At 51.3% G+C, this 27690-nt stretch overlaps 1 protein-coding gene across 4 annotated transcripts in view; it reads right to left on the bottom strand.

Annotated features, from left to right (window-relative positions):
• Positions 1 to 27690, bottom strand: part of nAChRalpha6 (nicotinic acetylcholine receptor alpha6) — a 295193-nt gene that overhangs the window by 264717 nt on the left and 2786 nt on the right. For all 4 annotated transcript variants that reach the window (XM_025304355.1, XM_025304356.1, XM_025304357.1 and 1 more), the window contains exon 2: positions 27005 to 27560. In XM_025304355.1, coding sequence (XP_025160140.1) covers positions 27005 to 27107 — 103 coding nt within the window. In that variant the 5' untranslated portion in view covers positions 27108 to 27560. The remainder of the gene's footprint in view (positions 1 to 27004; positions 27561 to 27690) is intronic.

Genomic DNA, 27690 nt, shown 5'->3' with positions numbered 1-27690 from the left:
TACTGAAAATGGATTTCGCGCTGATGGCGATTAACGTCAAGCTTCGCTCAACGATATACAGTCCGTTACTCTGTGCCGATATTAGAAAAAGAGACAGTCGATTCGTCTCGATAAAACGCACGTATTATTTTAATCAAGAAATGCAGATGCTCTCGTCGGAGCGTTTGGGTTTTTGTCGCGCAGGAAAATAAAAAATCAAGCTTCGTTCTCTTATTCGATTACTTCCTCGCCGTTGCTCGCCGTCGACATCGCCGCTAGTCTAGGTCTCGTTATCGACGGGAGAAACGCCTCTCTCTCTCTCTCTCTCTCTCTCTCTCTCCCTCTCTCCCTCTCTCTCTCTCCCCCTCTCTCTTTCTCTCGCTCTCTCGCTCGTTCAGTCGTTCGCTCTCTTCCCTCTTTTACTCTCTCTCGTCGGACGTATTTACCTAAGCGACGTTACAAGATGAACAAGGCGTTCTACTTATTTCAGCGGAAAATATTCTCGAGTAGGCCGCTGAATATACGACGGGGAGAAGAAATCCTTAGCCCTCTCTTGTTTCCCTCCGCGAGCGTCGTCATGGTAACAACGAGGGATACGGCGCGTCTTTGAGAGAAAGACGAAAATCGTGTCCGGCTCGCTCCCCTCTCTCCTCGCGGCTGCATTTCGCGAAATTTCATCTCTTTGCCGGCTATTTGATTCCGGGCTTGCCGGCGGCGCCTTCCTCGCCGCCTTCCGAAACTGAAGCTGATAACAAAGTTAGCCCGGTATATATTTTATCCCGAAGGCAGCCGGTGAACGCGGCGCAGGAATGTTCGGACACTCCGGGAATTAGCGACGGTATTAGTGTCACACGGTGATGTAGCATCCGACGACGTGATCAGCAGCTCCGCGACGCAGGAGCAAACATGACTCATTTACCAAAATAAACTTCGCGTGTTTCGTGAGCGGCGCGCGCGCGCGCGCGCGCGATCCATTAGTCGATTATCATTATTATCTCGGGCATGAAGTAAAGCGACGGGGAAATGCACGCCCGGCGAATCGCGCGGAATTAATTATCGCGCGTTTTAATTTACCCATTAGAAAAGATATCGCGCCGGATAATCGTCGGGGACGAACGAGGGCGATTAACGAACGAGCGAGCGGCTCGTTGTACGTATCATTTCCAACGGCGCCGCTATACCTATATCATGCTTTATGTTGTGCGCGCGCGTGCTGGTTTATGCCGCAACACGATACTATACGATAGCGTCATTATGAGAGTCGAGAAAGATATAGAGTAGTCCCTCATCCCCTCTGTCACCATCCCCCTCCGTCTCTTCCTTTCACGCGCGGTTTAGTCCTTAGCGAGCGGACTGATTCTCGCTTGATTGACAGAGCAATTATTTCGTCTCGCGAGTCTCGGGCATATTTTCAGATGAAATTTGGATTGACGGAGCGAGCGCGCGGACGGCACGTAGACGTAGAAAGAGAAAAGGGGCCGTGTCCAAATGACACTTTAATCTCTTAACGGTCTGAATCGGATCCGCAGAGAGAGAGCACGTCATTCCGACGGTCACACGTCGATTCGCCTGCCGAGCGTCCGCGCTTTCGTCGCTATCTGCCGAACTTATCACCGAGAGCTACGAGTGTTTTACGTAGCGACATCGGAATTAAAAGGAGAAATCGGTCGCCACCGTCACCGCCGCCGGCGTGGCATTTAATCACTCGCACGGCGAGAGCGAGCTCTCGCCGGCCGCAACTCGGCGAGGAAATATTTACTTAGAGACGCCTCTTGTCAAGTGTTTCTCCGGCCGCGGCGTAAGAGCAAAGTTTCCGGCCGGCGTTAATAAGGCACGGACTTTAAAAGTCTACGAGCGGCTACGAGGCGCGCTACACACGAAAGCTCGCTAAATTACCAGGGCGCCGCGCGAATGCTCATAAAATATTATTACAGTCAGTCCGCCAGCTCGGCCGGCCTCAACGACATTTCCGATACCGTCGTTTTTCGGTGACACAACCCAGCCCCGCTCCAGTGTCCGCCGACTCTGCGCACACATTAACGCTAATTAAACACGCCCTCCTCCCCCCCTCCCCGTCATCGAGCCCACGTCGTTACGTTAACGCCTCGTGAGACCACTCGTGAGTTCACCGCAGCAAACCAACAGTTGCGACGTCGTGGACGTATTACGCGGACGCGACGTAAACATTCCCATCCTCTTTTTATTGGCCGCTGTGTGTGTGTGTGTATGCCGCGCCGGTTGCTGATATAATGATTTTATTCGCCCGCCGCTCTGCGGCATTTTTCAAAAACGACGCTTCTCCGAACGCCATTTCATGCCCCGTATCGAGCACGGGGTTCGTCACGTGTAACGTGGATGCGCGATATTGTTCGCCTCGCAGGATAGATGGGTTACGCCAGCGAGTATATCCGATCCGGGCATATTTTCCCCGTAGTCTTACCGCAAGGGGAACGTAAATGATCCGGAGAATCTTTTTCCGACCGACACGAAACCTGCCGTCTGATGGAGCATTCGTTCGTTTCTCCGGCGCGAGTTCTTTTCTCCGCCGCCCTTTCTCTCTCTCTCTCTCTCTCTCTCTCTCTCTCTCTCTCTCTCTCTCTCTCTCTCTCTCTCTCTCTCTCTCTCTCTCTGTGTGTGCCGCCCGGTCTACATTCCGCGACTTTATAGTCGTCATCCACTCCCGCCGCATAGGCGTCGCGGCGCAAAGTTACTCGCATTCGTCAAGTACTAAAACTTCGCTCACGCTCGCCGTGTGTACGCCACGGCTCGCTACGAAGTTATATTAACGGCATTATTCACATGCGCCTGTCATAGAAATTTCATTGTTTCGCGAGAAGAAATTAACTCGACGCGCCAGAAAGTTACAGCGCGCGCGCGACACAACGCCGTCAGTCCAACTTGCGCGCAATTTGACAATAATTCCGTCCAGATACGGAGAGAGATGAAAGAGCGATCATCTTCGACAAAACGCCGCGAAAGAAGGAGAGGTCGTGAAAGCGACGAGAGGCGATCGCAGAGTTTCAGCTCCGACTAATATCGGAAGGAAAGGGGCTGCGAGAGGCCATCGCGCGACATCGTTTCGCGAAATATTCGTGCTATCGGCACCAATGGCGCCACCCTCGGCGCTCCTCTCTCTGTCTCCGCTCAAAGGCACTGGAATAAGTAGTCCATCAAGTACTTATCAGAAGCTCGAAAAGAACCGTACGTCAAAATCCGGCCTGCAACTTTGAAGAGGTCGCGAGTCTCTCGCGAGGAGAAAGCGAAAGTACCGTTTTCCGAGTAACGTGACTCCCCGCGAAATTATCTCGCGACGGGTTCAGTCGTGCTCGTTCGATTAGCAAGCTCGGCAATTTCGGGCATTCCTCCGAAATTAGCACTCGCGATCTCCGAGTCCCCCTAATATTCTCGTTAATGCAACTCGCGAGTTCGGACACTACCGCGTTCCGTATATGAGCTCGAAAATGGGACGAACTGCCCCATCTCGACAACCAACGATTACACTCAACATATTTCCGGCTTTAATTAAACAAGAGACTGTTCGTAAAAAAAGGATGAAATTTGTAAGCGTCTTATGACGATTGTATCCGCTCGCATAAAACGTTTCTATAGCCCGAGCCATTTCATGTCGCGCGAGATCTGCGCGCTTTAAAGCAACGCTTCAGAAAACATCGAGCTCTGAAAGGGAGCTCTCCTCCTGTCGCGTGAGATTCTTATGACTCATGGGAGGACCGTAATAAACTTTTCTCGTGGGCTGTACTCTCGGATGACACTCTCTCAATACAGATTCCTTTCGTAACACCGTCGACCATTTTCCTCCCTTTCCAAGCGCCTTTGCTAACCGAGAAAGAGAGAGAGAGAGAGAGAGAGAGAGAGAGAGAGAGAGAGAGAGAGAGAGGAGAAATCGATAAAGGGGAACTCTGAGAAACACAAGAAAATACATACATGTGCGTATACGAATATTCACAGCAAAAACCGGGGGGCAATTTTCATAATCCCATTCGTTGGCAATCATCGCGAAACTTTCGCCCGATAATTAAATTCGCCTCTATAAGCCCACGGAAACTTGGCGCGTAGCACGAGCGTAGTCTACGCGGCGCGCGAATGTTATCCTACGGGGGGACATAAAGCACCCCGCGCGCGCCGGTGCGCGACATTAAAGTAACAGCGGCAAAATGATATCGTCGTGTAATATTTTCCGCGAGTGGGCTCTCGCCGACGGAGCGGCGGTGGCGAGAAGGGAAATGAGCTGCCTGCCGCGGCGGAGTGTGTGCGAGACCGCGCGAGAAAACTCGCGCGATACATCTCCGATCTCGGAAAAATTACCGCACTCGTGGGGGAGCGGAAGGACGGTCGGAAGTCCGAAAAGAGCGCCAAGTATCTCCGGAGTCTGTGGAAAAACCCCGTTACCTTTCTCGAGAGATTCGCGCAACATTCGAGAAATCCGCGTCGATGTAACATCTTTTTCACTCATAAAACGGTCGGCCACCTGGACGAGCCGAATCTCTTCGGTTACCCTTCTCCCTCTCTCTCTCTTTCTCTCTCTCTCTCTCTTTGCTGCCGTTCCAGTTTCGTCGCTAAAATTACGACCGTACTCGGGAAATTATTCGCGCGCGGATGCACCGTGATGGCAGAGCGCAAGACGTATCGGTAACGAGGGAAAAAGGGCCGAGAGATTAAACGCCGTGTAATTACGCGACAAGGTTCGCCGTCCGTAGATAGCAATTACCCTCCGGGTGGCGCGGGAGGAGCGCGCGAGGGATAGGGCGGGGGGCAGGGAGATGGCGTTTTCTTTAGGGGTGCGCGCGCGGGAGAAAGAGAGAGAGAGAGAGAGAGAGAGAGAGAGAGAGCAAATACATGGAGCAGCTGCAGTTGCAGGCGGAACGAAATTGCCCCGATTGCTTTTCCGTCGCAGCCACCGTCGGCGAAATATTTTTTTATGTCACGCACCTTCCGCGCTCTTCTCGTGACCGGCCGCTGCACAGGAGGACGCTTCTCTATCCGCTGACAAGGACGGTCGCGTGACAAATCTACCGGCATGAAATAAATCCGGCGGAATTCGACGCGCTGGAAAATTAGACGAGTGCGAGCAAAGCGGGATTTCGCGCGCTCGTGTCTCCGACATAGTATTTACAAACGTACGAGAAAGAGAGAGAGAGAGAGCGAGAGAGAGAGAGAGAGAGAGAGAGAGAGAGAGAGAGAGAGAGAGAGAGAGAAAGATTTTCGAGCACGATTGAGGCGAGAGTAATTTCGGACACCCCTATTACTTTAGCGTTCAACTTTGAACATTTAAATTTAAATATTCAGACTTAAGACTAAAAGAAGCAAAAGAATGTCCAGAGTGTGTTAGGTTTTTGCGTGCTTCGGCATTGATTGTTCGGCTTTACAGTAGTCATGAATGACGAATGTGGTTATCGACAGTACCGTTCGTCGCGCGAATGACGCACCGACAGATTGACAAAGTGGGGAAAAACTCGCGACGCGTTAACTCGACAATGACAGTCGCGCAAGAAGCGCGACGCAGAGGTCGATCTGATCGACCGAGCTCCCGGGCGGGAGATAACGGCGGGGAAAATTAACGATCGTTAATTCGCGAGACGCGGCTGGACGACGGAAATGCAGACGGAGGCGCAGGTCGCGCGGACGAAATATATTATGCAAACAGCAAGCGCGGCTCTAAGCAACGCGGCAACGACGCTGTTGCTTTTCGAGCGCTCGCGAAAAAAAATTCGCATTTTTAGCTCGCCTTTCTCTGCGGCCGGCGTTGGTTTAAGCGTCATTTATTCCTTCTTCAACGCGCGGATGTTCCGGCAGAAAAAACCATTTACCGATGCACATTCCGGCGGAAATGCGTCCGCGTCCGCGAGCACCGCTGCTGAAATCGGGTTTTATGGACTTTCGATATGTGTTTGTCCGCCGAACGGAAAGCGCGGCGGACTCGCGCGCGCGCGCCGCCGAAACCATCGCCGTCGCCGTCGCCGTCGTTGTTCGCGAGATCGACTCGACGGTCGACGGTAAATACGCGAATCTCGGCGAAACGCAGACCCGCGCGCCGTCGCGCGCTGGTCACATTCTTATCTGCGACGGAACAAAGAATCCGCAACTTGTTTACGACGAATCTGGGCGCGCTTCCAGAGAGCGCGCTCTCCGTTCGTTTTTCGGACCCCGCACTGCGCGGAAAATCTCGAACGTATCTCTTAATTAACGTTCATCGGGGCGCAGGGAACGCGCGCGCGAAATTGCGTTGGCACGGATTCACCGCGATTGTGCAGCGCGGGGGCTCGCGAATTTTATCACGGCGAACTTTAATCGGCTAATGCCGCGAGTAGGTGTCGATAAATATCCGTTAATGCGCCCTGCCAAGAACGAATTCCGCATTACGTGCCGCGGGCGAGTGCCGTTACGCGCGATTTCGCCGATAGTTTAGTGTTTCGTTAGCTATCGGACAAAGTGCGGGCTAAGTAGATAAACCTCGCGTACGTTAATACGCGGAATAATTAGATGCGGCTAACGGCGGCGAAAGGGTGTGTCGGCCGCTGTAAACTCGTTAACCCTCCGGCGCATTTCGCTTCGGCCTCGTCTCTCTGGCCCGTCTCTCGTTTGCTATTTCTTTTCTTTTTCGCCCATCGAAGTGTATCGCAGGAACCGCTCGTATCGCGCTCGTGAGAGAACGTCCGCTCGACAGAGCGTCGCCTGTTTTTGCCGCTTATTGCGCCGAACGCTGCGCATTACGGTATAACTCGCTTAGTGTCGCGCGGTATACTCCGCACCGGGCCGTTATTGCTCCCGTAAAGAGTATGTACCGATTAAGGCGTTAACAAGTACGATGAGGATCTTGACAAAAATGTTATTAATGGCCCGTCGGAAAATTCAGGGATTTTCGGAGCGGATTCGCTGTCGTCATACGGAATGAACGTCTCGAGTAGCCTGAATTCGAGCGATTAGTTCTTGCACGTTTGGGCACGTTCGGGCACGTTTGCGTTCGAAATAGTTCGGCGACATTACAATTATAATAGAAAGCTATAAAAAGAGGGAGCGGCGCGGGCGCGCACACTTGATTGCGTCGCTTCAGCGAAAATACATCACGCGCCCGGCGAAATTAAGAGAACTGGCCAAACTCAATTTCCTCATTTTAAAGTAGAAATGGCCGCCAATTAAACGCCTCCCCCCCCCCCCACTCCTGCCAATCACCGCGCCCGCCTTCGTTGGTAATTCATTATGGAAATTAATTCTCAATCACACACGAGGTGGACTCGCACGCGAGCGCACGAAATTCTTCCCGTGCGCTCGCGCTGCCTCTCTATCGATTGTAACTACCGAAAAAGTCTCGCATTTTTATCGAGCGACATCAAACTTAATTGCTATCGCTGCTCGCTCTTTTCGCCCTTTTTTTTCTTTCAGAGGAAGTTTAATTAACAGGATCAGACGCGCCATGATATTGTAATAATCTTTACGGCTCGGTGCTCGCCGGTCGGGCGGACGATAGAAATTTTTAAAACGTCGAAATATCGCGGATATTACCGAGCAACAAACGGGGAGATATTGTTTCCGCTTTCATTTTACGGCAAATAATCGCTCGAAACAAATGGATTATTGCGTAGTAATTGGAATATTGTAAATAAATCAAAAAAATCTATAGAAACAGTTGATAAAATCACATATTGAAATTCACATCACATTTTGTAATTGTTTAAGCACAAAGTGTGTAACTTAAAACTATGGCATTTTGTCGGAAACGGTCAAATATAATATTACAATATAATCATATTTCTCGTTCATATATAAACGCAACTTGCGCCTCGAGTCGAAATTTTGGTCTTACATCAACAAATTACATCTGCAAATTCCGTTCAACCTGAAGGGCCAATGAACCTGAAGAACCTCGAGAGATAACATTGTGCAAATTATTGTCCTATCTTGATAATAAACGGCTATTTATTGCTGTTTTCTCCATGCTGAGTTTTAAAAATTTATCCTTAAATTCTTTACTACTCAATTATTTTAATATTCTCTCTCCACTGGCATTTAATTTTAATTTTTAATTTCAGTCAGCGATATATAATATTAATTATATAACTCAGAAGAAAATGTGAGATAAGTAAAGTAAAGGTAAGTATTAGATACATTAATGAAGATTAACGGATCAACGAGTAAAATATGAAACAAGACATTTTTTCTCATAATTTCTTTTCTCTTCTTTGGCGTTGGAAATATCAGGCAGATTTGAAGCTCTGGAAAGGACCGATAAGAAGCTGATAAGAGGGCACGTTAGAGATAACGTTTGTGTACCCAACAACAATGCTGTTTTCCGATAGAGATTTGAGTTTGGAGATTCGCACAAGTAGCAAGGTCAAACGCAAATGAAAAAAATACGTTGGTAGATGCAAGAACAAAGACAAAGCACTCGCGACTCAAAGGAGCGTTACTGGACTCGGCAGAGAATCCAGCATTTACAAGATTTCCATTATATTCCAAGGCCGGAGTTCATAGAATTACCCGGGACCTTTGATCAACAATATGATTAATTCCCGACTAATTAATCCGGGCGCCGTTACTCGGCAGTTTGAGTAAATGCTCCTCGCGCGAAATTATTTCGAAATTATAATAAATACACCGATTGTAGGGCGAATAATCGGAGCCTCATGAAGCTGCGAATTGTTTATGATGACAGATTACAAATTTCGACTCGGGCACCTCTTTATTCTCGGTAAGCTCGAGAAACGTCCGTTCCAAGCGAAAACCTATCGTTTAATCCACTTTTAACTTTTAACATACCTTGGAAATATGACGTATCTCCGTCCACTTCCCGACATCCCGCGTCCTCCGTCCTGACTCTTCCACCTTGCATTCTGGCTGCTTCGTGGCGGCTAACACTAATACTCGCGCAGACACGATTCGATCAAAGTCATACGCGTTACATAATGCGCTGCCGGCGAGAGCCTGATTATTCCGCAAGCCGGCGAAATGTATTAATCGCCCCGGAGAGAAGGATAAAGGATAACACACGAGGTCCGCGGTACGCGTGTCGCTCGCCGACTCGAAACGCACTGAGCGCTCGGAAAAGTACACCTTGGGAGGATACCTATGTTTGACCACCTTGAAGGACGGAATGTTTTGATTGTGATCGCTCGGCGTTCGGTACGGTAAGCGGCGGTCGGGCAAGGGGGAGGGGGGTGCGTCAACACTCGTCGCCGATTGTTTCGGTACTCGGCGCGTGACCTTGTGTCACGTTGCATTTTAGGCAAACTATTTCGCCGGCTCTTGAATGATTTCGACTCAGGCTCGGGCGTTAATTAACGCGTATTCTTTCTTCTCCGATAGAATCGTACTTGCGCGAGTGTCGGTGCTGATGTTCGAAGGGCCGTGACGAAGAAGGGCCAAGACGGAGGACGGACAGCGGTCAGCGGGCAGCGGTAAAAACATCGTGTATCTCTATAAATATAGATGTATATTTTGTACATATATACGTGTACATCGAAAAGAATGAAAAATCCGCTGTTTTATCAATCCATTAATTATATATTTGCCTAGTAACCTTTATTAAATTATTTGCTATTTACTTATCGCACGTATTCGATCGGCGGCAGTCGATAAACGTACCGCACATTGAGAACAAAAATAAACATTGAAGCATGCAGCTGGAACATGATAATTAAATATTAAATAACTCGGAAACCTCTTTCAAGGATGAATAAATGAAATGTCGTTAAGTAGCCGTTTGTATTCAAGACGTAACAACGCACAGTGTTCTCCAAGTTCGACGGAACTTGCAGAGTTAGCGTCGGACCGAAATTTCGACCCAGGATACCTTCACCGAAGCAGAAATTCTCTTTTTCACTTCTTTTTCTTTTCTCTTTTTTTTATCACGTTGCGCAACTTCTCCTTTGCAAACTTTGGCTGGAGAAAATCTGGAGAGACATACAAGTACATACAGTCAGAGTGACGTGCACGTCTGTGTGTCGCGCGAGATCCCGCCGCGAGTGCGGCAAAGTTAGCGAGAAAACCGCGAAGATCAGAAAAGAAACGGACAAACAAGAGGCACGTTTCAGCCGCGGAGCCTCAGGGTATCTAATTGCGCGAAGAATCCATGACAGCCTGTCGCTAGGTCGTCACTGTATCGCTTCGAACTGGTTGCAGGGTGGAGGTCGGTTAATGGGTGGCGTCCGCTCGGTCGCGCGCGGGTGCAAAACGCGCGGCTGTGCCGAGTGTTTACCTACCTAGGAGAGGAGACCTAGAGCCTAGACGGTGGGTAGAGTAAAATCAATGCGCGGGTTAGACGACGACGAGCCAGAGGAGTAAGGGTGAGCGAGAGGGACAGGCGATGGGCTGGAGAGTGAGCACGAGGGGGCGAGAGGGTGGACGGTCGGCGAGAGAACGCGCGATGAAGCGAGAGACCGAGGGAGAAAAAGAGAGAGATAGGAAGCGAGGGGCAGACGAAGAGAGAGGGGGCAGGGCACGAGGGAGGGGGGAGAGAAGGACGCATACGGCGGCGGATGGTAGCGAAGAGGAGGACCGGCAAGAAAGAGGCTGTCGAGTCGGAGAGGGTGAGACATGGCAAGGGAGAGGAAGAGGGGCCGAGAGAGAGAGAGAGAGAGAGAGAGAGAGAGAGAGAGAGAGAGAGGGGACGATGCGAGAAAGTGAGCTGCTGGATAGGCTGCTCTCGTGGTGGTGTAGGTTGTAGGTTGTAGGTTCTAGGTACGGCAAAGGGTAGGATGAGGGATTGGTAGGCGGGTGCAGGGGTAGGTAACGGGAAGGGACGGCAAGGCGGGTGATGCGAGGAACGCGCGGAGCGGAAGGGCGCAGGATCGTCGTTGACTAGTTCGTCCGCGTAGTCGTCGTCCTCGTCGTCGTCGTCGTCGTCGTCGTCGACGAAGGCTGGTCTCGACGCTTTGTGAAAAGGGGGACGGAAAGCGCGGAGGGCCAAGCGGCCTGGTACAGCCGCTCCGGAGAGCGCGGCTCTCTGAAGGGTGTCGTTCTGACACACTGCTCCACATTCCGTCGACGCATACCGGCGCCCGAGTTTCGCCCCTTCGCCCTTTCCCCCCCTCTCTCTCTCTCTCTCTTTCTTTCCCTCTCGTTCTCTCTCGCTCTATCGCTCACGCTTTCTCGCTTCCACCCCTGTCCCGCGCCTCGCCTTTCATCGCCGAGCCCCGGCGCGAGTCGGCCGCTGCGATTCAGACAGCACCGTGTCGCGTTGGTAGCCGCGGATGCGTGCGGCGAGACACGCGCTCGTAAAGCACTCGCTACGCGCCGGGAGATGCCTTATAGTGCTATTATAGTTTCGTTAGAGACTGCTACTTCGAGCGGCTTTACGGTCCGACTGGCGGATTACGATCCAACTCGCCATCTCGATGAAGAATGCGCGCGGGTGGGATTGCGGCGAGCGCGCGGTCGTTGTATCGCAATTTCGAACGATGAAATATGAAATAGCGCAGGAACAATATTATTTCCGCGCGACGCGCCGCGCGGCCGAGCGCTTCGCGCTGGTGACGCGTCGCTGGCACTCGCGAACGCGAATTTCGTCGCGTTCGCTCCGCCGTTGTCATTACGGGCGACCCGTCATTACGAAACTGCCTTCGTTAAACATTCCAGCGAGTTCGCAACGAGAGAGCGAGAGAGGATGTCGCCGCGTATTAAACCGACTACTCGACAAGCCCAGGATCGCGCTGCCGCGCCGCCGAAGCTCAAGCTGAGCGCGGATAAGTGCTCCTGTAACGAGTAATTACGATGCTTGAAAATAATTTTGTCCCGAAAACGGGGATGGGCTTAAGTCGGCCGTGCCTCGGGAGTGCTTTCTTGGGCGTTGAAGAACCACTTTCAGGACTCGATCTGTCTGATATAATCCTCTCCAGCGACAGCGAGGGGGAGACGCGGCCAGATAGAGCGGCGCGTGAGGTCGCCGGGGACGGGTGTTTCTCTTCTTATTGGGTCAACCGGTATATGCACATCGACGTTTAAGAGGCCGTAGATATCGAGGCAGCCTCGGCTGCTCGAATCACAAGGACTTACGGTTCGGAGATAAACACTCCACTCCGCCGGCGGTTTTCAATGTGCTCGTATATCGATTTCACCGTCTTGTCGCCCTCCCCTTCTCGATACCACCGCCTTCCCAATACCGCCGACACCCCGGCCTCCGATGCCCATCAGCGCCCGTGCCCCTCGCCGATATTGTCCAACTGGCAGAAACTAACGCGCCCGACGACGGATGCTTTCGATCGTCGAACCGCCACGAGAGAAGGAACGCGCGCGCGCTGATAGCGCGACGCGCGACATAAGTGCGACTTGCGGCGTCTTGCGGACGCGCCTCGTGCCGGGGAATCCGTCGTTATCGGTAGGGCCGCCGCGTTAATTACGCGATGTCCGAGTGTTTAATTAATTAGCCGCATTGATCGCCGCGTCACGCGCGTGTAACGGACGCTGCTTGTTTCGCCGCGAGGTCACGCGAGATGTATCCAACCATCGCAGGCGTACCTGCGATTTACTCGCCAACAGAAACCCCTTCATTTTTGTTATCGCGCGCGCAGTTTCGAGGACGCTTCTCCTCGTTCGACATGTTCAACGGCGCTGGCGATTATCGACCTCGAATAAGAGAAACACGCGAGAACAGGCGACAATTTCACATTCATATTCGTCACGCGAGAGGAGAATCTGCACGTTGAATATTTGATACTTCCCGTTAAAGGAATCCGCGATCGCAGGCGCACACGTCTCTTTCTCTCTCTCTCTCTCTCTCTCTCTCTCTCTCTCTCTCTCTCTCTCTCTCTCTCTCTCTCTCTCTATCTCTCGTTCCTCCGCTTCGTAGCCGCGGGGGAGAGAGGAAAAAAGCGCAACGATGTTATTAATTCCGTTCCGTTTAACGCGGTGTTCTCTCGGCACGTCGATTTAGGCTGCTGCCTAGCTTCTGCCTGATAGCCGCCGATTTCTCGCGGAAACGCGATAATCAAGTGCAAGGGGACGAGGGTGGAGCATAGACATAGGAATACAGGGACAGAGCATAGAGTTGCGGGGGGATAACCATTGCGGGACGGTGCGACGAGGTAAACTGTGCCTAAATCTAATTGGTGGTTGTGCCGTGTGTAAGCACTTGATATATACATAAATGTGTACGAAGTTGTGCGTGAGTGAAATTATGAAGAAAAAAAAAGACACATGCATAACCTCTGCAAAATACTGTCAGTGTAAATAGTTCTTATCATTTTGTTACATTTACTATTTGCCAGTGACAGCCAAGTCGTTGGCGTCACACCCTCTGAATATGCGCACTATTGCAGCCGATGAAACTTAGGCACAGTCGCCCCCCGCACAATTCAGCACAACTCCCCTCGCCTATCTCACGGGCTTACGCTCTGTCCCTATATTCCTATGTCTATGGGGTGGAGTCGCGCGGAAACAATTGGCGAGCGATTCACTCGCCGGAGATCAATTCAGAGGAGCGACGTCTCTTTTCTCTTGCCACCCCCGCGCTCTCCCCCCCCCCCGCCGCGGCAGCGCCGACATACAGCTCGACTAGAGAGCGTCCTATAATCCCGGTCACATATATCGGGCGTCTTCATAAGCCGGCCTGTATCATCCCGTCCCCGTGTCCCGTGTATCATATCTGTATCATATTAGCCATCATTTTTCGGATACCCGATCGCAAACTCGCGGAGAAAGCCGGGGGGCAACTTGGGCGATATCGCACGACAGATGTTGCTGGCCGTAACGCCCTGAAAGCACGGGGCAGGCAATTTACCATACATGCGGTCTAATCCACGGAAGACCGTATTTCTACGGGCCTCTATGAAGCTACGGGCCGCCGCGCGCGCGCCTCGTCCCATAACTCTCTGACCAGATTTAAAGCCTCTCCACGGAAGAAGAAGAAGAAGAAGAAGATAAAAGCGTCACGCTGTCGCCGGCGCGGCCCTCGGGGACTCAAAAATGCAGGCAAGAAAGGAAAGGGACAAAAATGATGATGATAATAATGATGACAACGCGCGAGTGATGCGATAAGACGGTGATATGAAACGCTCGTTTGACGGCCGACGGGGCTCTGCGAACTCCGAGAGTCCTCCGCCTCTCGTCGGCCGAGCGGACGAAGAGAGAAAGCGCAAGACGGCAGTCCGCGAGGCGGAATTTCGACTGCGACAGCGGCAAAACAGCGCCGGCGCTCCGCTCGCTCCGAGGCGGCGCCGGCGATGCGATACGCTTAATTATTCCGGGATTTTTGTTGAGAGTTATTAATGTACGGGGCGACTGCACAGAATATGCTTTTTCGGCGCAAATTAACGCTAACGACGCGTCTTGAACAATGCACCTCCTCGCGCGTAATATCGCGCCTAGGGTTCCGACCCGCCGCGCGAGTTACCGTAACGACCTTGTCTCACGCTCGCGCAAAAAGATGCAGACCATAACTACTTGTTGGCTCGCCGGCTTGACTAGTTCGTACCACTGCGAAACGCTACTAATAACGCTCGTAAATATATAAGCGAGATGCGATCTTCGCCCGCGCCCGCGCCCGTCCAGCCGCGCACCCCTTACTTACCTACGAAAGTTCGCTTGTTATCGAAGCTTCCGGGATATTAATGTTTTATTCGCGCAAGTTAGATTGCAAGAAGAAAGACGCTGTCCAGAGGAGCGGCGCGCGGAGAATATTTTCAGAGCGCAGTCGGATCGGATCGCTCGGCGATAACTTTGAACGCTCGCTTTTTCGTTTGCCCATCTTCTTTTCTGCGTCTTTACTCAGCAGCGGAGAGATTATACGGTGTAATAACGAGAGCACGCGAGCACGTTGAATCCAAAGCCGTCTGCGCGCATGTTTCATTGGCGCGCAACAGCGCGCTCTCGCATATCGAATTAAGAGAAATTTTCGTTTGCCTAAGTACGCAAACGACGGCGCGCCAGAGAGAACGGTGAGTCTTTACCGCCGGAAAAATCTGGATCGAGAAGAGAGCTTCGGAAGAAACGCGCCAGAGGCCTTTCTCGCGCGGACTCGAGATTAAATCCGAGGGAGCGCGGTGCAAAAATAAATGATGATAATTCTTGGAAAAAGTAATTCGATATCTTTCCTCTCTCTCTCTCTCTCTCTCTCTCTCCCCCTGCCCCGCTCTTTCTCTCGCGCGCATACACATCTTTAATTCTTCGGTGCATCAAATATTTGCCACAAAGCACTTCTCTCGGTCGCCGAGAGTGACGACGCTCGAGAACGCTGCGCGCAAATCACCGGCGACTTTGCGTAGCGAAAGCATCAGCGCTATCTGCTCGGGGAAGAGACATCGGCTTTTGCCGAGAATTTATATTTATTGGCGAGAAATACGCCAGAGAGTAAAGCTGCAAGATGTGCACCGTGAAAATTCAAGTATACTCCCAGAATGTACGCGAGCCGTCCGACGACGACTGTCGATCGAAGAGATACTGCCGAGTCGGGCACAAGGAAGGTTAAATTCCTGCCACGCATAGTTTATATATATATATATATATATACGCCCGAGCTCATTAAAGCGCTGTATAAAACAAACGGACCTGCCATATAGATTACGACGACAGATACGACAGTTAAGCGAAAAAGTGTCGGGTGCACGGCGGTTCGTTCGTTCGTTGGATGGTCGCTCGTAACTGAATAAGCTCCGCGACAACGAGGGCGACTCGAGGTAGGAGCCCACTTACTCATTCGCCGGGGATTGTTGGACAGGTAATTAGAGAAGCAACGCGTCGCCCGTGGGCCTAATTATAAAAGGGATCTCTCTCTCAGTTGGCCCCTGTCGACTTCGATCTCGTGAGATGCCCCTTCTCCTCGCTCCCCTTAAATCTTGCATAAGCTCGCGCGGGGGTGAAGGGCAGGGCGGAAGATTTATGAATGTTCTCGGGAAATATTCGAACGGGGTCAGAGAGCCGCGCGCGCGACAGTGCGACAGCAGAAATCGTTAATTACGGCGGTGAGATACGACGAGAATAAATAATAACAATGGGAATAATCGGCAGTGGGACGCGAGGCGCTGGAGGCTATATGCGTCCGAGTTATCAAGTTCGCATAGCGGAGGAAAAGGTTATCCCGGTAATTTTATCCATCTATCGCTCTATGAGACACCCGAGTTTCACCTGAGAATAGAAATACCGAATAAAATTGCGATGCCGTTAAAGGCAGCTTGACGCTGAAGCTGAAAGCGCAGTACGAATAACGCACACACGTTGTGTGCGAGAGTCTCTGCGTGTCTGCGTGTACGTTATTTCTCTTCTTCCGTTGCGTCATTACCTATTACGTTATTTACGTGCTCGTTCCTAACGATTTTATATCCCGCTGCTATTCCGACAGCGGGTAGCGTGTGCGTGTTCGCTCTGTTAAGGGAGTCGCCGCATTAAAACCGATCCACTTGCTAACGCTCCGCCGTTGTACACGTCTCCCAACTTTATGTACGATTCAAAGGGAACGACGGTGGCTGAGCTGAGAGAGACAGACAGACAGATAGAGAGATAGGGAGAGATAGATCGAAACGAGATCCGCGACGGAAATTCGACGCGGCAGGTGTATCTGCAGCCGTGAGCGATTATGATGTATCGATATCGCGCGACTAAGCGCGATCCCGGTTCTACGTTCGTGTCACATCGGGCCCCTGCCGTAAGGATGCCGAGCTAATATTGGTGCTCGCGCGTGGTGGTCCCCGTGTGTGTGTGTGTGTGTGTGTGTGTGTGTGTGCATATGTATATTATCCGCACCGCCGCCGCTGCGGCGGCGTCGTCGTCTCGGCTTCGATTACTTTCGCATTTACATGAGATTGGTTACGCCACTTTGATCATCCGGAATCCAAAGCCCAGGGATATACATTCGGCTGCTCGCAGCTTAATGGAAACGCAAGCGGCTGATAGTGCGCGCGCGTGCAGCGGTGCTTCGCTATATATCGGGACTTCAAAGCAACAATTTAGTCGCGGGACATCCGCGCGTGTGCTTGTTTCGATACAACAGAGAGAGAGAGAGAGAGAGAGAGAGAGAGAGAGAGAGAGAGAGAGAGAGAGAGAGGGAGGGAGGAAGGGAGAGAGAGAGAGAGAGAGAGAGAGAGAGAGAGTAGGAGGTTGCTGATTTCTATAACCTGTCAGGCTCAGAAAGCACGTCACGTGCAAATATAAATGGAGACTAAGTAACAAAACAGTTTTCTCTCTCCGCGACTCTGACTGACGGCGCGCGACTGTAATTCGCGCAGTGTGACGAACGTCCCGCTATGTGCAACAAATAAAGTTCACGAGGGGAGAGAGAGAGAGAGAGAAAGAGAGAGAGAAAGAGAGCGAGAGAGCGAGGGGGAGGTACATGCGCGAAATTCCGGTGGTTTCGGCGTTCACAAAGTGATCATACGCATGGAAAATCAAGCTCGATCATATTCCGCAGCCCTCGGCCGCCGGTTTAACGCGGCAAACGCGACAGTTCAATTTTCGAGAACTCCGCCATTAGTTTGAACGCGAGACCCACGAAATAATACATCCCCATGTACAATATTTGCAAACCTCCCCAAGGAGGAGGAGAAGGGATCCGCGCATATCGAGGAGCTTGTGATCTTAACATCTCCCGCAGCCTCGCGCGCCTGCTGGGCTATCGTGCGCCTCCGAAACTGCGGAGAAATTCAAATTCTAATACCCCGCAGAATCCACTTACGCCGGCGAGATGTTTCATTCATCGGCGCACGGGGCGGGGTGGCGTGTGATGCGAGACGTCTTGAAAAGTCAAATTTATCTGGGTCAAAGGATATTGAGATTTTCCGCGGTTAGCGCCTTCGCGTCCGAAGACGCGACGCTCGTCTCCTTGAAGTTCGACGCTCGCGCCGCGCCGGGGGGATTCCTCATGATAGAAAAGACGGCGATTGCTAGCCGAGTTCCGGCGACGGCTCGTAATGTCACGGATAAACTTTTAACTTTCGCGTCGGACGAGTGGAAGTTCGACGTCGATCGCGCTGTTCGTTCGCGCTCGTTCGCGCTCCTGCGGCCGGCCGTATATTTATTCTGGCGACAGGACAATATTTCGCCGCGGCACTCCCGTCTCTCTTTCTCTCCCTCTCTCTATCTTTCTTGCCGGCTCGCGTTGTCGAGTACCGTCCGCTGCATATTTACCCCGCGCGCTTAGCTCTCGGTAAATACAGTAAACCGAACCGCCTCGAGATTTCTGGCAAAAAGTTTCAGGGACTCCCCGCCGACATGCCCGCGTGTACAGCCTGCGTTCCTCTCTGCGTCCCAACTGCCCCGGAAGACACAATCTACCGGCCCGCGTACTCCGACGACGTACACTTATACGTCGTCACGACGTGGCGGCAAGTCGTCGCGCGAGATCGTAAATAAACAAATCTCGCCATCTCAGATTTGCGTTCCGGCGGGTACGCGATCGCGAGATCACGCGGCTGTTTGCCTTCATTAATTACCCTCCCCGGAGGAGCACGTAGCTCATCTTATTTATTATGCAAACGTCACTTACGCCGGGGCACACCTGGGGTACACACGTGCCGCCGGATGCGTGCGCGACGAAACGACGGCGACGCTCTCGATTATCCGGGCCAGGCCAGGAAATCCCGTGATTGATACCACGCTGAAAACGCGAAAAGTGGCCGCTGGGCCCGGACGCGAAACCCGGCCGCGTCGCATAAATCACCATTAAAAGAGCCGCAGTGTGTGTGTAAATTTCGACTTTATGGATTGCCGTGATTTAAATAAAACGGATCGGTGAGGTGCCGCGGTCTTGTACGAGGGTTGTGTAGCAGCCAAAGTCCCGAAAATTCACGTCTCGTGTCTCCCTAACCAGCCCACCCTCACCACCCAACCTGGTCAGCCAACGTTGGGCGCGCGCGCGCGTAAACGAGCGAGCGAGCGAGCGAACGAACGAACGCAGAGAGCACCCCGTCGCAATCCGAGCGAAATGATGAAGATGCTGCGGCGTTCTCTAACCACGTCCCCCGGGAGTTTCTGCTTTTATGACGGATTATAAATCATTTTGAGAGCTCCTCGTGGGCGACCGGTCTCTTAGCCCCGCGGGATCGTAGTCGCAACTTTCGGCGGGCGAATTTACGCGCACTTTCGAGATAATGTATCGCCCGCGCAAAGTTAATTCGTAACGAATTGGCGTCGCCGTGATATGGCCTCCCGGGGAAAGCCATCGTTGAGTTTCGCGAGCTCAACGGGGCGATCGGCGCGGCCGGGTTTCGCGAAAGCGTGTGCCAGCGCGTCTCGTTAATTTCGTCCAACTTTCGTCGACTGCTCCTCCGTTCTTGCGAGAGGAGGACGCAGCCACGCAAGCCAATTTAGCAGGCCTGAAGTAAGAAGGACCCTGCGCGCCCCGGATTCGTCCCGTTCCGGATTGCAATTGCGCGCGGCACTCGCGCGATCTTCGATCTCGTCAATATGCTGATCCGATGATCGTAGTTTGCAAGTTGAGATTTAAATTTATCCCCGATACACGTATTAATATCAATAACGCACTGTGGATACGCCGCTTTGGCTCGTATTTCAGGCTGCGAGGACCAGACGGACATTGAATTATTAATTCAACAACCGCTATTTCATCGAAATATACGAGCGCACAAATATTAACCTTTCAGAATTTATAATAACTTATAATATGCACTAATGGACTGCACAAGTACGAACAAGTATAGTTTTACATGCTGCATCAGATCACCATGCGGATTTGTAGGTGGCACATGACCCAAATTGATCGTCTGTGTTAAAAGACTTGTATTACGGCGCGCGCGCGCGCGCGCGCGCGGAGCGAGAGTTAAATCGAAAACCATCGTCGCGAATGCTTAACGAACTGACAAATTGCGCCGCTAGGAATAATATCAATGAACGAAAAAAAAAAAAAAAAGAAAAGAAGAAAACAGAAGAAATGGAGAGAGAAGGAAATTTCAGGTCTCGATGCAGGAATCGAACAAGTCCGTATTGGCGATTTCTCGCCCGTCATCAGATGGCAGCAATTTCTCCTCGGCGTAAAAGAGCGCGCGAGAAATAAGAAATAAAATATCGACCTGATTCGCGCACGCGATATCGCTTATCGGCTGATCAAGATTTCAGGGCCGTCTGATCTCGTCGATGACGACTTTTTGTCGCGCTGTCGAAACTTCGTGCTCGTTCGAGCGACGCGTTGCCGAACTGCGCGGGACTGATAGTCCCGGGTAGTGCGATATTTTATCCCCCTGTCAAATGGCAGCGGTCAGTCAGGCACGTCTGGGGCGGCGGCGGCGACGACGAAATTACGGTTTTTCCCTCGGCGCATAATGACAGCATTATCAAATTAGCAATTGTGCAACGCGAAACACGCGCGATTATCTTGTCGAACGCCAAATTACGATCGTCATAGAACACACACACGGCGGTCGATTTCGGTTGCATCAGATAGAGACGCTGCTGTCGCGAGCGGCGAAAGTCTCGCTGATCGAACGGCCGAATTAAATCTCAAATGTGGAATCAATGCAGCTCGCCATCAATTGTAATGTAATTTCAATAGCTGTCGAGCGCGCTGGACTCGCTCGTCGATTTCGCTCGTAAACACGCGTCGGAGGAGCCGGTTAGCCGATTCGGTCAGAAAATAGGTTGGAAAAAGAAGATAAATCGCGCAGGGCGAAATATTTCCTTCGATTAACGCCCGTGTGTGCTCGCGCGCTACGTGGCGCGGCTACGAGGAGACAGTGTGTGCGGTCGCGAGTTCGAGAATCGATATCAGCGTTATAGGTGCCTCTCTCTCTCTCTCTCTCCGTTGCGGCGCAATACGCGCAATGTAAAAATCTCGATATCCGACAGCCGTGGTGCTCAACCAGTGACAGTAAAACGCCCGTGCCGGGCCGACGCGTTAAACGAACACGCTGCAGAACGTAATCCTCGGCGGAACATTCTGAAATTTTAACGAAGACTGACTTCCGCCCTCTCTTCGACGTTTTTCTGTCCGCGATGCTTTCTGGGGCATCGATCGCAGATTACTTCGCCGGAACTTTGAAACTGATTACTGCGAGACGAGTGAGTATTTGGTGAGAGCGACCGCGCGAGAGAGCGAGAGCGCGCGAGCGAGCGAGAGAGAGAGAGAGAGAGAGAGAGAGGGAGAGTCGTCGAGGCGCTCGCCTCACCGACAACGATGTATTAACTACTTTCGGGGAAATATTTCGCGAGTGAAAATCCTTCGGACATCGCGCATATTAAAAACGTGACGCCCATAAATAATATCGGTCGCAAAAGTATCCCGATGAGACTTCGCCTTTTTGAGTGCGCTCGTTGACAGAAGGTTTAACATATTAATAGATCGTAATTGCTTGCCCCTTCGCCGGTCTGCCTCGCCACGAGCTCGATCTACGTCATACGCCTTTACGCACAAAAGTCACCGTCGTCTTGAACGCAATAATGTTCGTGTCTATCGGCGACTCGCATGCACGATGAACTTGCGCTCGTCAAATCATTGACAGACGCTTCGGACTGGCCTGACCTGATAGCCGCTCGACCGATGTTAAAGTTGACAGACTGCCGACTTTAATATCGATCGGACAGTAAACGATGTTAATGCTTTATTGCTCTCCAAAGCTACGCGTGTGTGTGTGTGTGTGTGTGTGTGTGTGTGTGTGTGTGTGTGTGTGTGTGTGGCATGTGGTGCGAACACGCGTAGCGTGACAGAGAACGAAAGATATTGAGCGTTCAACGTTAAAAGCCACCATTTTATTCCATTCAATTCCATTATCTTCGACATCATATTTTTTTTCATCGCGCATTCATCGCGTTAAAGTGACGTATTATTACTTCCGATTATCAGCCACAAATAGCGCAGCAAATAGTACAGATTGGTCACCGAGTCGTGCGACACGAAAACGACACTTTCAATGGGATTACGCTTCGAGTGGTCAACACGCATTTAAATCCGCATTTAAATTTGAATATTCTGAGATATTCCGCGCTTATAAAAACTCCCTTGAGAAGGTCCCTTTTCGCGTAGAGCGGCATCGCGAGAGGAGGCGTTTCTGCGACTTCTTTTTACAAAGAACAGAAAGCTTTCTTGGATGGAGCAAATTTCTCTCACGTCGATTATGTTTGAGCACTTTCCTTTGTCAGAAATCCTTTGTTCGCTCTGTAGGGCGGACGATGACAGAAACATGATTACACGAGACGAAAACAATATTAAAGACGGCAGCTTATTAATTGCAAGGCGATAAACCCGAGGCCAGAACGATGGCATGCACGATGCATGCTACGCGCAAGTAGCGCGTCGCTCGTTAGGGAGGACGGTACACGGGGCGCTATCTTGAAGAGCACAGCCACCTCTCGTAAGAATTCTCGGAGAGCTCCTCGACGACGCTCGCCGATAATTGAGAAACAGCCATCGGCCGCCGTAAAGCGTAACGTAGAAAAATACGCAGTGCTCGCGGCAGTTTCGCAGGGAGGCTTTTTCTCGTGTGCCCGAGAATAACTCACGACCGGTCGGCGATCGGTCGGTAGTACCGGTCGGCGCCTGGAAAAGGCGAGGGGTTCGAGAGAAAGAGAGCGAGAGAGGAAGGGAGGAGATCTCTCCCTGAAATCTGGCCCCTCCGAGAGGATATCTCGCGAGAGACCGGGCGATAAATCGAATGACTTATTACCGCGAGCCGCGTAATCTCGGACTCACGAAGAAATGTGCGAGGCACGTCGCCGGAAATAGATATGTCGCTGGCCGCGAACTAGACCCGGTCGCGCACCAAAAACGCGGACCATGAATTTTACATCAGCATCTGACTGAGGCTGGTGAAGTCTCAATCGACATTAAATCGGGATCGCACAGAGCGTCCTCGAAGGAAAGAATGGAGAAGCTGCTGCCGTCGCCGCCGCCGCCGCCCACCGTTCTTCACTCAACGTTCGCCGATTGATTTACGACTGACACGGTGCAACGAGGGCGAGGAAAGCGAATGATCGATCTCAGTGGGGATTAGGGGGCAGGTCGGCTTGATAACGAGGGGGAACAACGTGGAGAGGATTTCATAAGGAGCGGCACCGCGGCTACGACGCTCGGGGTAACAGAGAGAACGAGGCTTTACGAGATAGTCGCTCGATTACGTATTACGATCCCGTCGTAATTCCATGTTCATTTCACGCGAATACAACGCGGAAGTTATGACGTTCGATGGCTCGCGTGATATAAACGATAAAGTATTGCCTGTGTATATACGATACACACCCACACACACACACACACGTACACACACGCATAGCATGCGCGTATCGCCAGGGAATAACGATTCGACACGTGTGCGCGACACTTCCGCGAGAATTTGTCAAGCCGTTAACAGCCGGATCATCTGTACCGAAAAGATTTTATCGCCTCTGCGAGCGACCTTTAACACACGAGTGCTGAGTGGCGAAGGGATATTAATGTCCCGACTCCGTCTCAACGAACCAATAAATCCCGAGTTTAAATCCCGCGGTTTAACTTTAGCGCTGCCGAACGATGAGCGCGCGCGCGCGCGCGCGCGCGAGTTCAGTCGTCGGGCACGGTATTTCGCCTCAGAATGTTTATCGCGGAACTTTGGTATTCCCGCTGACTTATGACTTCGCATATTTCGCCGGTCCGAGCGAAGTCACGCTTAACCTTCCTCACCGTGTTCGTTTTCAGCGCTACGCTGACTAAGCCGGGGAGGATACAATGTTAAAGTATTCCACTGCTTTATTAAGATGTATGTAATGTACGAGTGGCCGTTTCTCGCGCCTTCTCGTAGCCTTTCTCGGAGTCCATACGTGCGCGAGTCGCCTTCGAATCGACGGCAAGTTTTTCAGCAACGCAAGCGAGGTGAGAGAGTTGAGGGACTAAATTTCCGAATGCGTTCCCACGATCTCTCGACAGCGCGTCTCTCGAGCAAAATCTCTTCTCTCGGAAATCGCGAGTTCGGCGGGAACTGCCACGGCGCGGCGCGGCGGCTCCGTATATATCCGCGTGGATTAACGTCGCAAAAATCCACGAAGGAGCCGCGGAGCGCATCGAAACTTTGCCGTAACTGTTCGCGACATGTCGATGTTTTCCCGCAAGTGGAGTTACTCAAACCGTCCGCGCGCGCGATTTCATTCCGGCCGAGTCGCGGCCGCACGCCGCACGGGCGAGCGAGCGAGCGAGCAAGCGAGCGAGCGAGCGAGCGAGGGAACGGCGCGGCCGAGCGAAACTTCGTTGACCGGACAGAATGCAGTTTTGTCGCGGCCGAGTGCCGATGCGCCGCGATGGCAGATTGCACTCAGTGCACCGCGGCTGCTGCGGTGATTCTATTATACGTTGCACTGTCACCGAACGTGTCGCCCCATAATTATGATTGACGAACCGATTTATTATACGCGCGTATACACGCCACTTTCAGCGTAATCAGTTGCGCGTAAATTGTATAAATACAGCGGCGCATAGCCGCCGCTTCTCCGCGTAGGCTGTAACAGGGTGTAACAGCAACGTACAGATCAGTATGACGGGTTGCTTGCCTCTATTCGGATGATAATGCAGAGGTTTCCAAGAAAGTCACTCGTTGACTTGGTTGATAATGATATTTGCCGTGTTCCCAGTTATGACAAATGCAACTAACTTTGCACCGTGTTCGTTGTGACAGTTTATCGACATGAGTCGAGCCTCATTGAATTGAAAAAGATATTTGAAAAATGAAATTGAGAAATAAATATTACGGAATAAAGCAGAATAAATAAGAGTAATATTTAAAGAGATGAATAATACAACATATTTCTTGCATTTTTTGCATTTCTTAATTTCTCAATTGTTTTCTCACGTTGGAAAGTTCGATAGAAATTGGAGATTAGGAAGAACGATACAGAAATATTTAAAAGTCTTATATACTGTATTTCATCCGTGTTTCTGGAAAAAATCGCTTCTGCAAAAGTATGAATAGACTACAAACGCAATATACATATTGGTTGCAATTTAATCGACCGCAATTATCAAGCTGCAAACTTTCGAAAAACAGGCCCTATTTTCGATGCCAAGATACAAGACTGCAATGTACCGAAAATATGTCGCTTGATAGTTGCGGTCGGTTAAATCGCAACCAATATTTATACTGCGTTTCTAATCCATTCATACTTTTGCAGAAGCGATCTTTTGTAGAAAAATAAATGAAATACAGTATGTAAGACTTTCAAATATTTTTGTATCGTTCTTTCTAATCTCCAATTTCTATCGAACTTTTCAACGTGAGAAAACAATTAAGAAATTATGCAAAACCAGGAAATATGTTGCATTATTTATCTCTTTAAGTATTACTTTTGTTTATTCTGCTTTATCCCGTAATATTTATTTCTCAGTTTCATTTATTAAACATCTTTTCTAATTCAGTGAGGCTCGACTCCTGTCGGTAAACGGTCGATAAACTGTCATAACGAGCACGATGCAAAGTTAGTTGCATTTGTCATGCACTGGTTAGGTTAGGGAACACGGCAAATATCATCATCAACCAAGTCAACGAGTGACTTTTTTGGAAACCTCTGCATTATCATCCGAATCCGGAGCAAGCAACCCGTCATACTGACCTGTATGTTACTGTACACAGCGTACACAGCGAACGAAATCCAACTGTATTTTGACGAAAGAATCTAAAGCCTGATTCACAGTGGACTCCTGTTTCTTATTCTTCATCTTTCTCTGGCTTGAGACTTTCTCCGGCTCAGATCAAGTAGAGATAAGGAGAAAGAAACGGAGAGCAAAGAGCGTATTATAGATAATAGAAATTAAAATTAGACACGAGCGACAATTTACACGAAAGGCGCGATGTACGAAACGGACAATTAGCGAATCGTTTTGCGCGACATGTGCTTCTTCACACGTTTTGCATCCTGCTTCGCGCGACTAGACTAGATTTAACGCGCCGATCGACTTTCAGCGCCCGACTAGCGGCCCCAAAATGGCGTTAAAATATAGTCGCGGGAGTGGCGTACGCTGAATTATGTACTCGTCTAAAGTTATCTTCGGATTTCTATATCAGGAGGGAATAGCCGGACCGAGTGACACGGCGCCGCGCGTTGCTTGATAAAAGTCGCGGCGTGCAGAACGAGCGCGGCTCTCCGGTGCAGACGTCCTTGAATGCTAATAGGCAACGGATATATCATATTTATGTATATCTCTCGCGATCTCTCAATGATTCCGTATGTCGACGGTACTGACAAATTTACGAAAAGATAGATCAGAAGATCTATCGCGCGAGGAGGCGACTGTACAGTGTTACAGCGCGAACGAAATATGAGATCGCAGAGAGATCCTCCCGGAACGTTCGCGAAGCGAATCGAAGTCGGGAATTTTAAATTCTCGAATGTTCCTCACCTTTCGGCTGCCGGTCGCCGAATGAGCAATGCGCGACTACGTAACGTGGATGGCTGAAAATTTGCCGAGCGAACTTCCGCCCGTTGCCAAAGCTCCGAGAGCGTCAGTCGCCATTATACTGGTAGAAACAGAGAGACGCCCAAGAGACTGAGTGAGCGGGTAAGTGCAAGGCTACTCGAGATTTCGGAGCTAACTGCCGTTAAACTAGTCTCGTTTGAGGCGCATCGGCGATCAAACGTATTATAGGTAAATCGAGCGCTCTCGCCCCCCCCCCCCGCTCCTCGCCCTCGTCGTCACGTAAAAGTGGATGCACGTTAAAGTGTTCCGAGTGAAAAAACAAGAAGAGAGAAGAGACTCCGTCGCTGTCGTCGGAGAAACATTCGAGGATCGCACGAGGGTGACGAGGGGTCCGAGAAACAAGCAATTCGCCAACTTCCAACTTCGGTGCGGCGCGGCGATTCGCTCGTCCGATTCCGCGAGTCACGGCACTCGGCGATGCAACGCTCCAGAAGCGAAATTCGCCGTATCGATCATTACGACGTCGTGGCAGGTAACCGGTAAGTGTATAACTGGCTTCGTTATACTCGAGAGCCATCGGAGGGAGGTTTCACAACCCCGCCCGGTCTAGCCTTTCGCTCGTCGATAGTCTCAAAGCCGTCGGAGGAAATATCGTTCGCCGTCGAAACGGCCGGCAGACGGACGATAAAGAGAATCACGAGCGCGTGCAATCTCGCCGTAGAAATACACCGAAGGTGCGTCCGGCGAAGAGAGACTTACCTTGAGGTAGGACGGTGAGCAAGAGGACTAATTGGAGACCGGCGGCGACCGTGGTACAAAACTTTATTCGCAACTGCGATAGACTTCCCTCCTGGTACGCCATGGCAGACGAATTTTCGCAGGCTGCTCGGAGGCTCGACACCGACTTGCCGATGTTCCTTCTACCCGGTGTGGGCACCGAGGTGGGGCCCTCCCCCCCCCGTCTCGTGTGGCGACGCACTGCACTGCTATTTCGTGTTCACCTCTACATGCAGCGGTCACCGCCGCGAGTATCGCCGCCCGGAAGCGCTTTGTCGCTCGCTGCGCCACTGATTATCATCGTGCAGGTGTCACGAGTCGAGTTCAATTCCGCGCGAATCGTCCGCTAATCGATACTCGATGCCTTTGCTAACGCACCTCCCGACTTCGCCGTCATAACCAACGTTCTCCCGCGCTCCTCGGTTGTGCGTATCCGCGAGCTCTCGATCGCTGAACGCCGGCGTGTTATTGCTCGCGGTGACGCGCTACGTTCGCGCGACGATGCTTCCCAGCATTTCGAGCATTCTCGCGGGGAAACCTGAAAATAATGATATCGTACGTGTCAACGACATCCTCCGCGCTTCTCCACCTTCTCCTACATCGCGCGCGCGCGCGCGCGCGCGGCGTCGTTTCACGGCGTGCGTGCGTTGCGCTTTTCTCCGCTCGCC

This window comes from Harpegnathos saltator, unplaced genomic scaffold, assembly GCF_003227715.2.
Source record: "Harpegnathos saltator strain DR-91 unplaced genomic scaffold, Hsal_v8.6 scaffold60, whole genome shotgun sequence".
NCBI lineage: Eukaryota > Metazoa > Arthropoda > Insecta > Hymenoptera > Formicidae > Harpegnathos > Harpegnathos saltator.
Note: the sequence above shows the minus strand (reverse complement) of the source record. Positions and strands in the feature narration are given on the sequence as shown.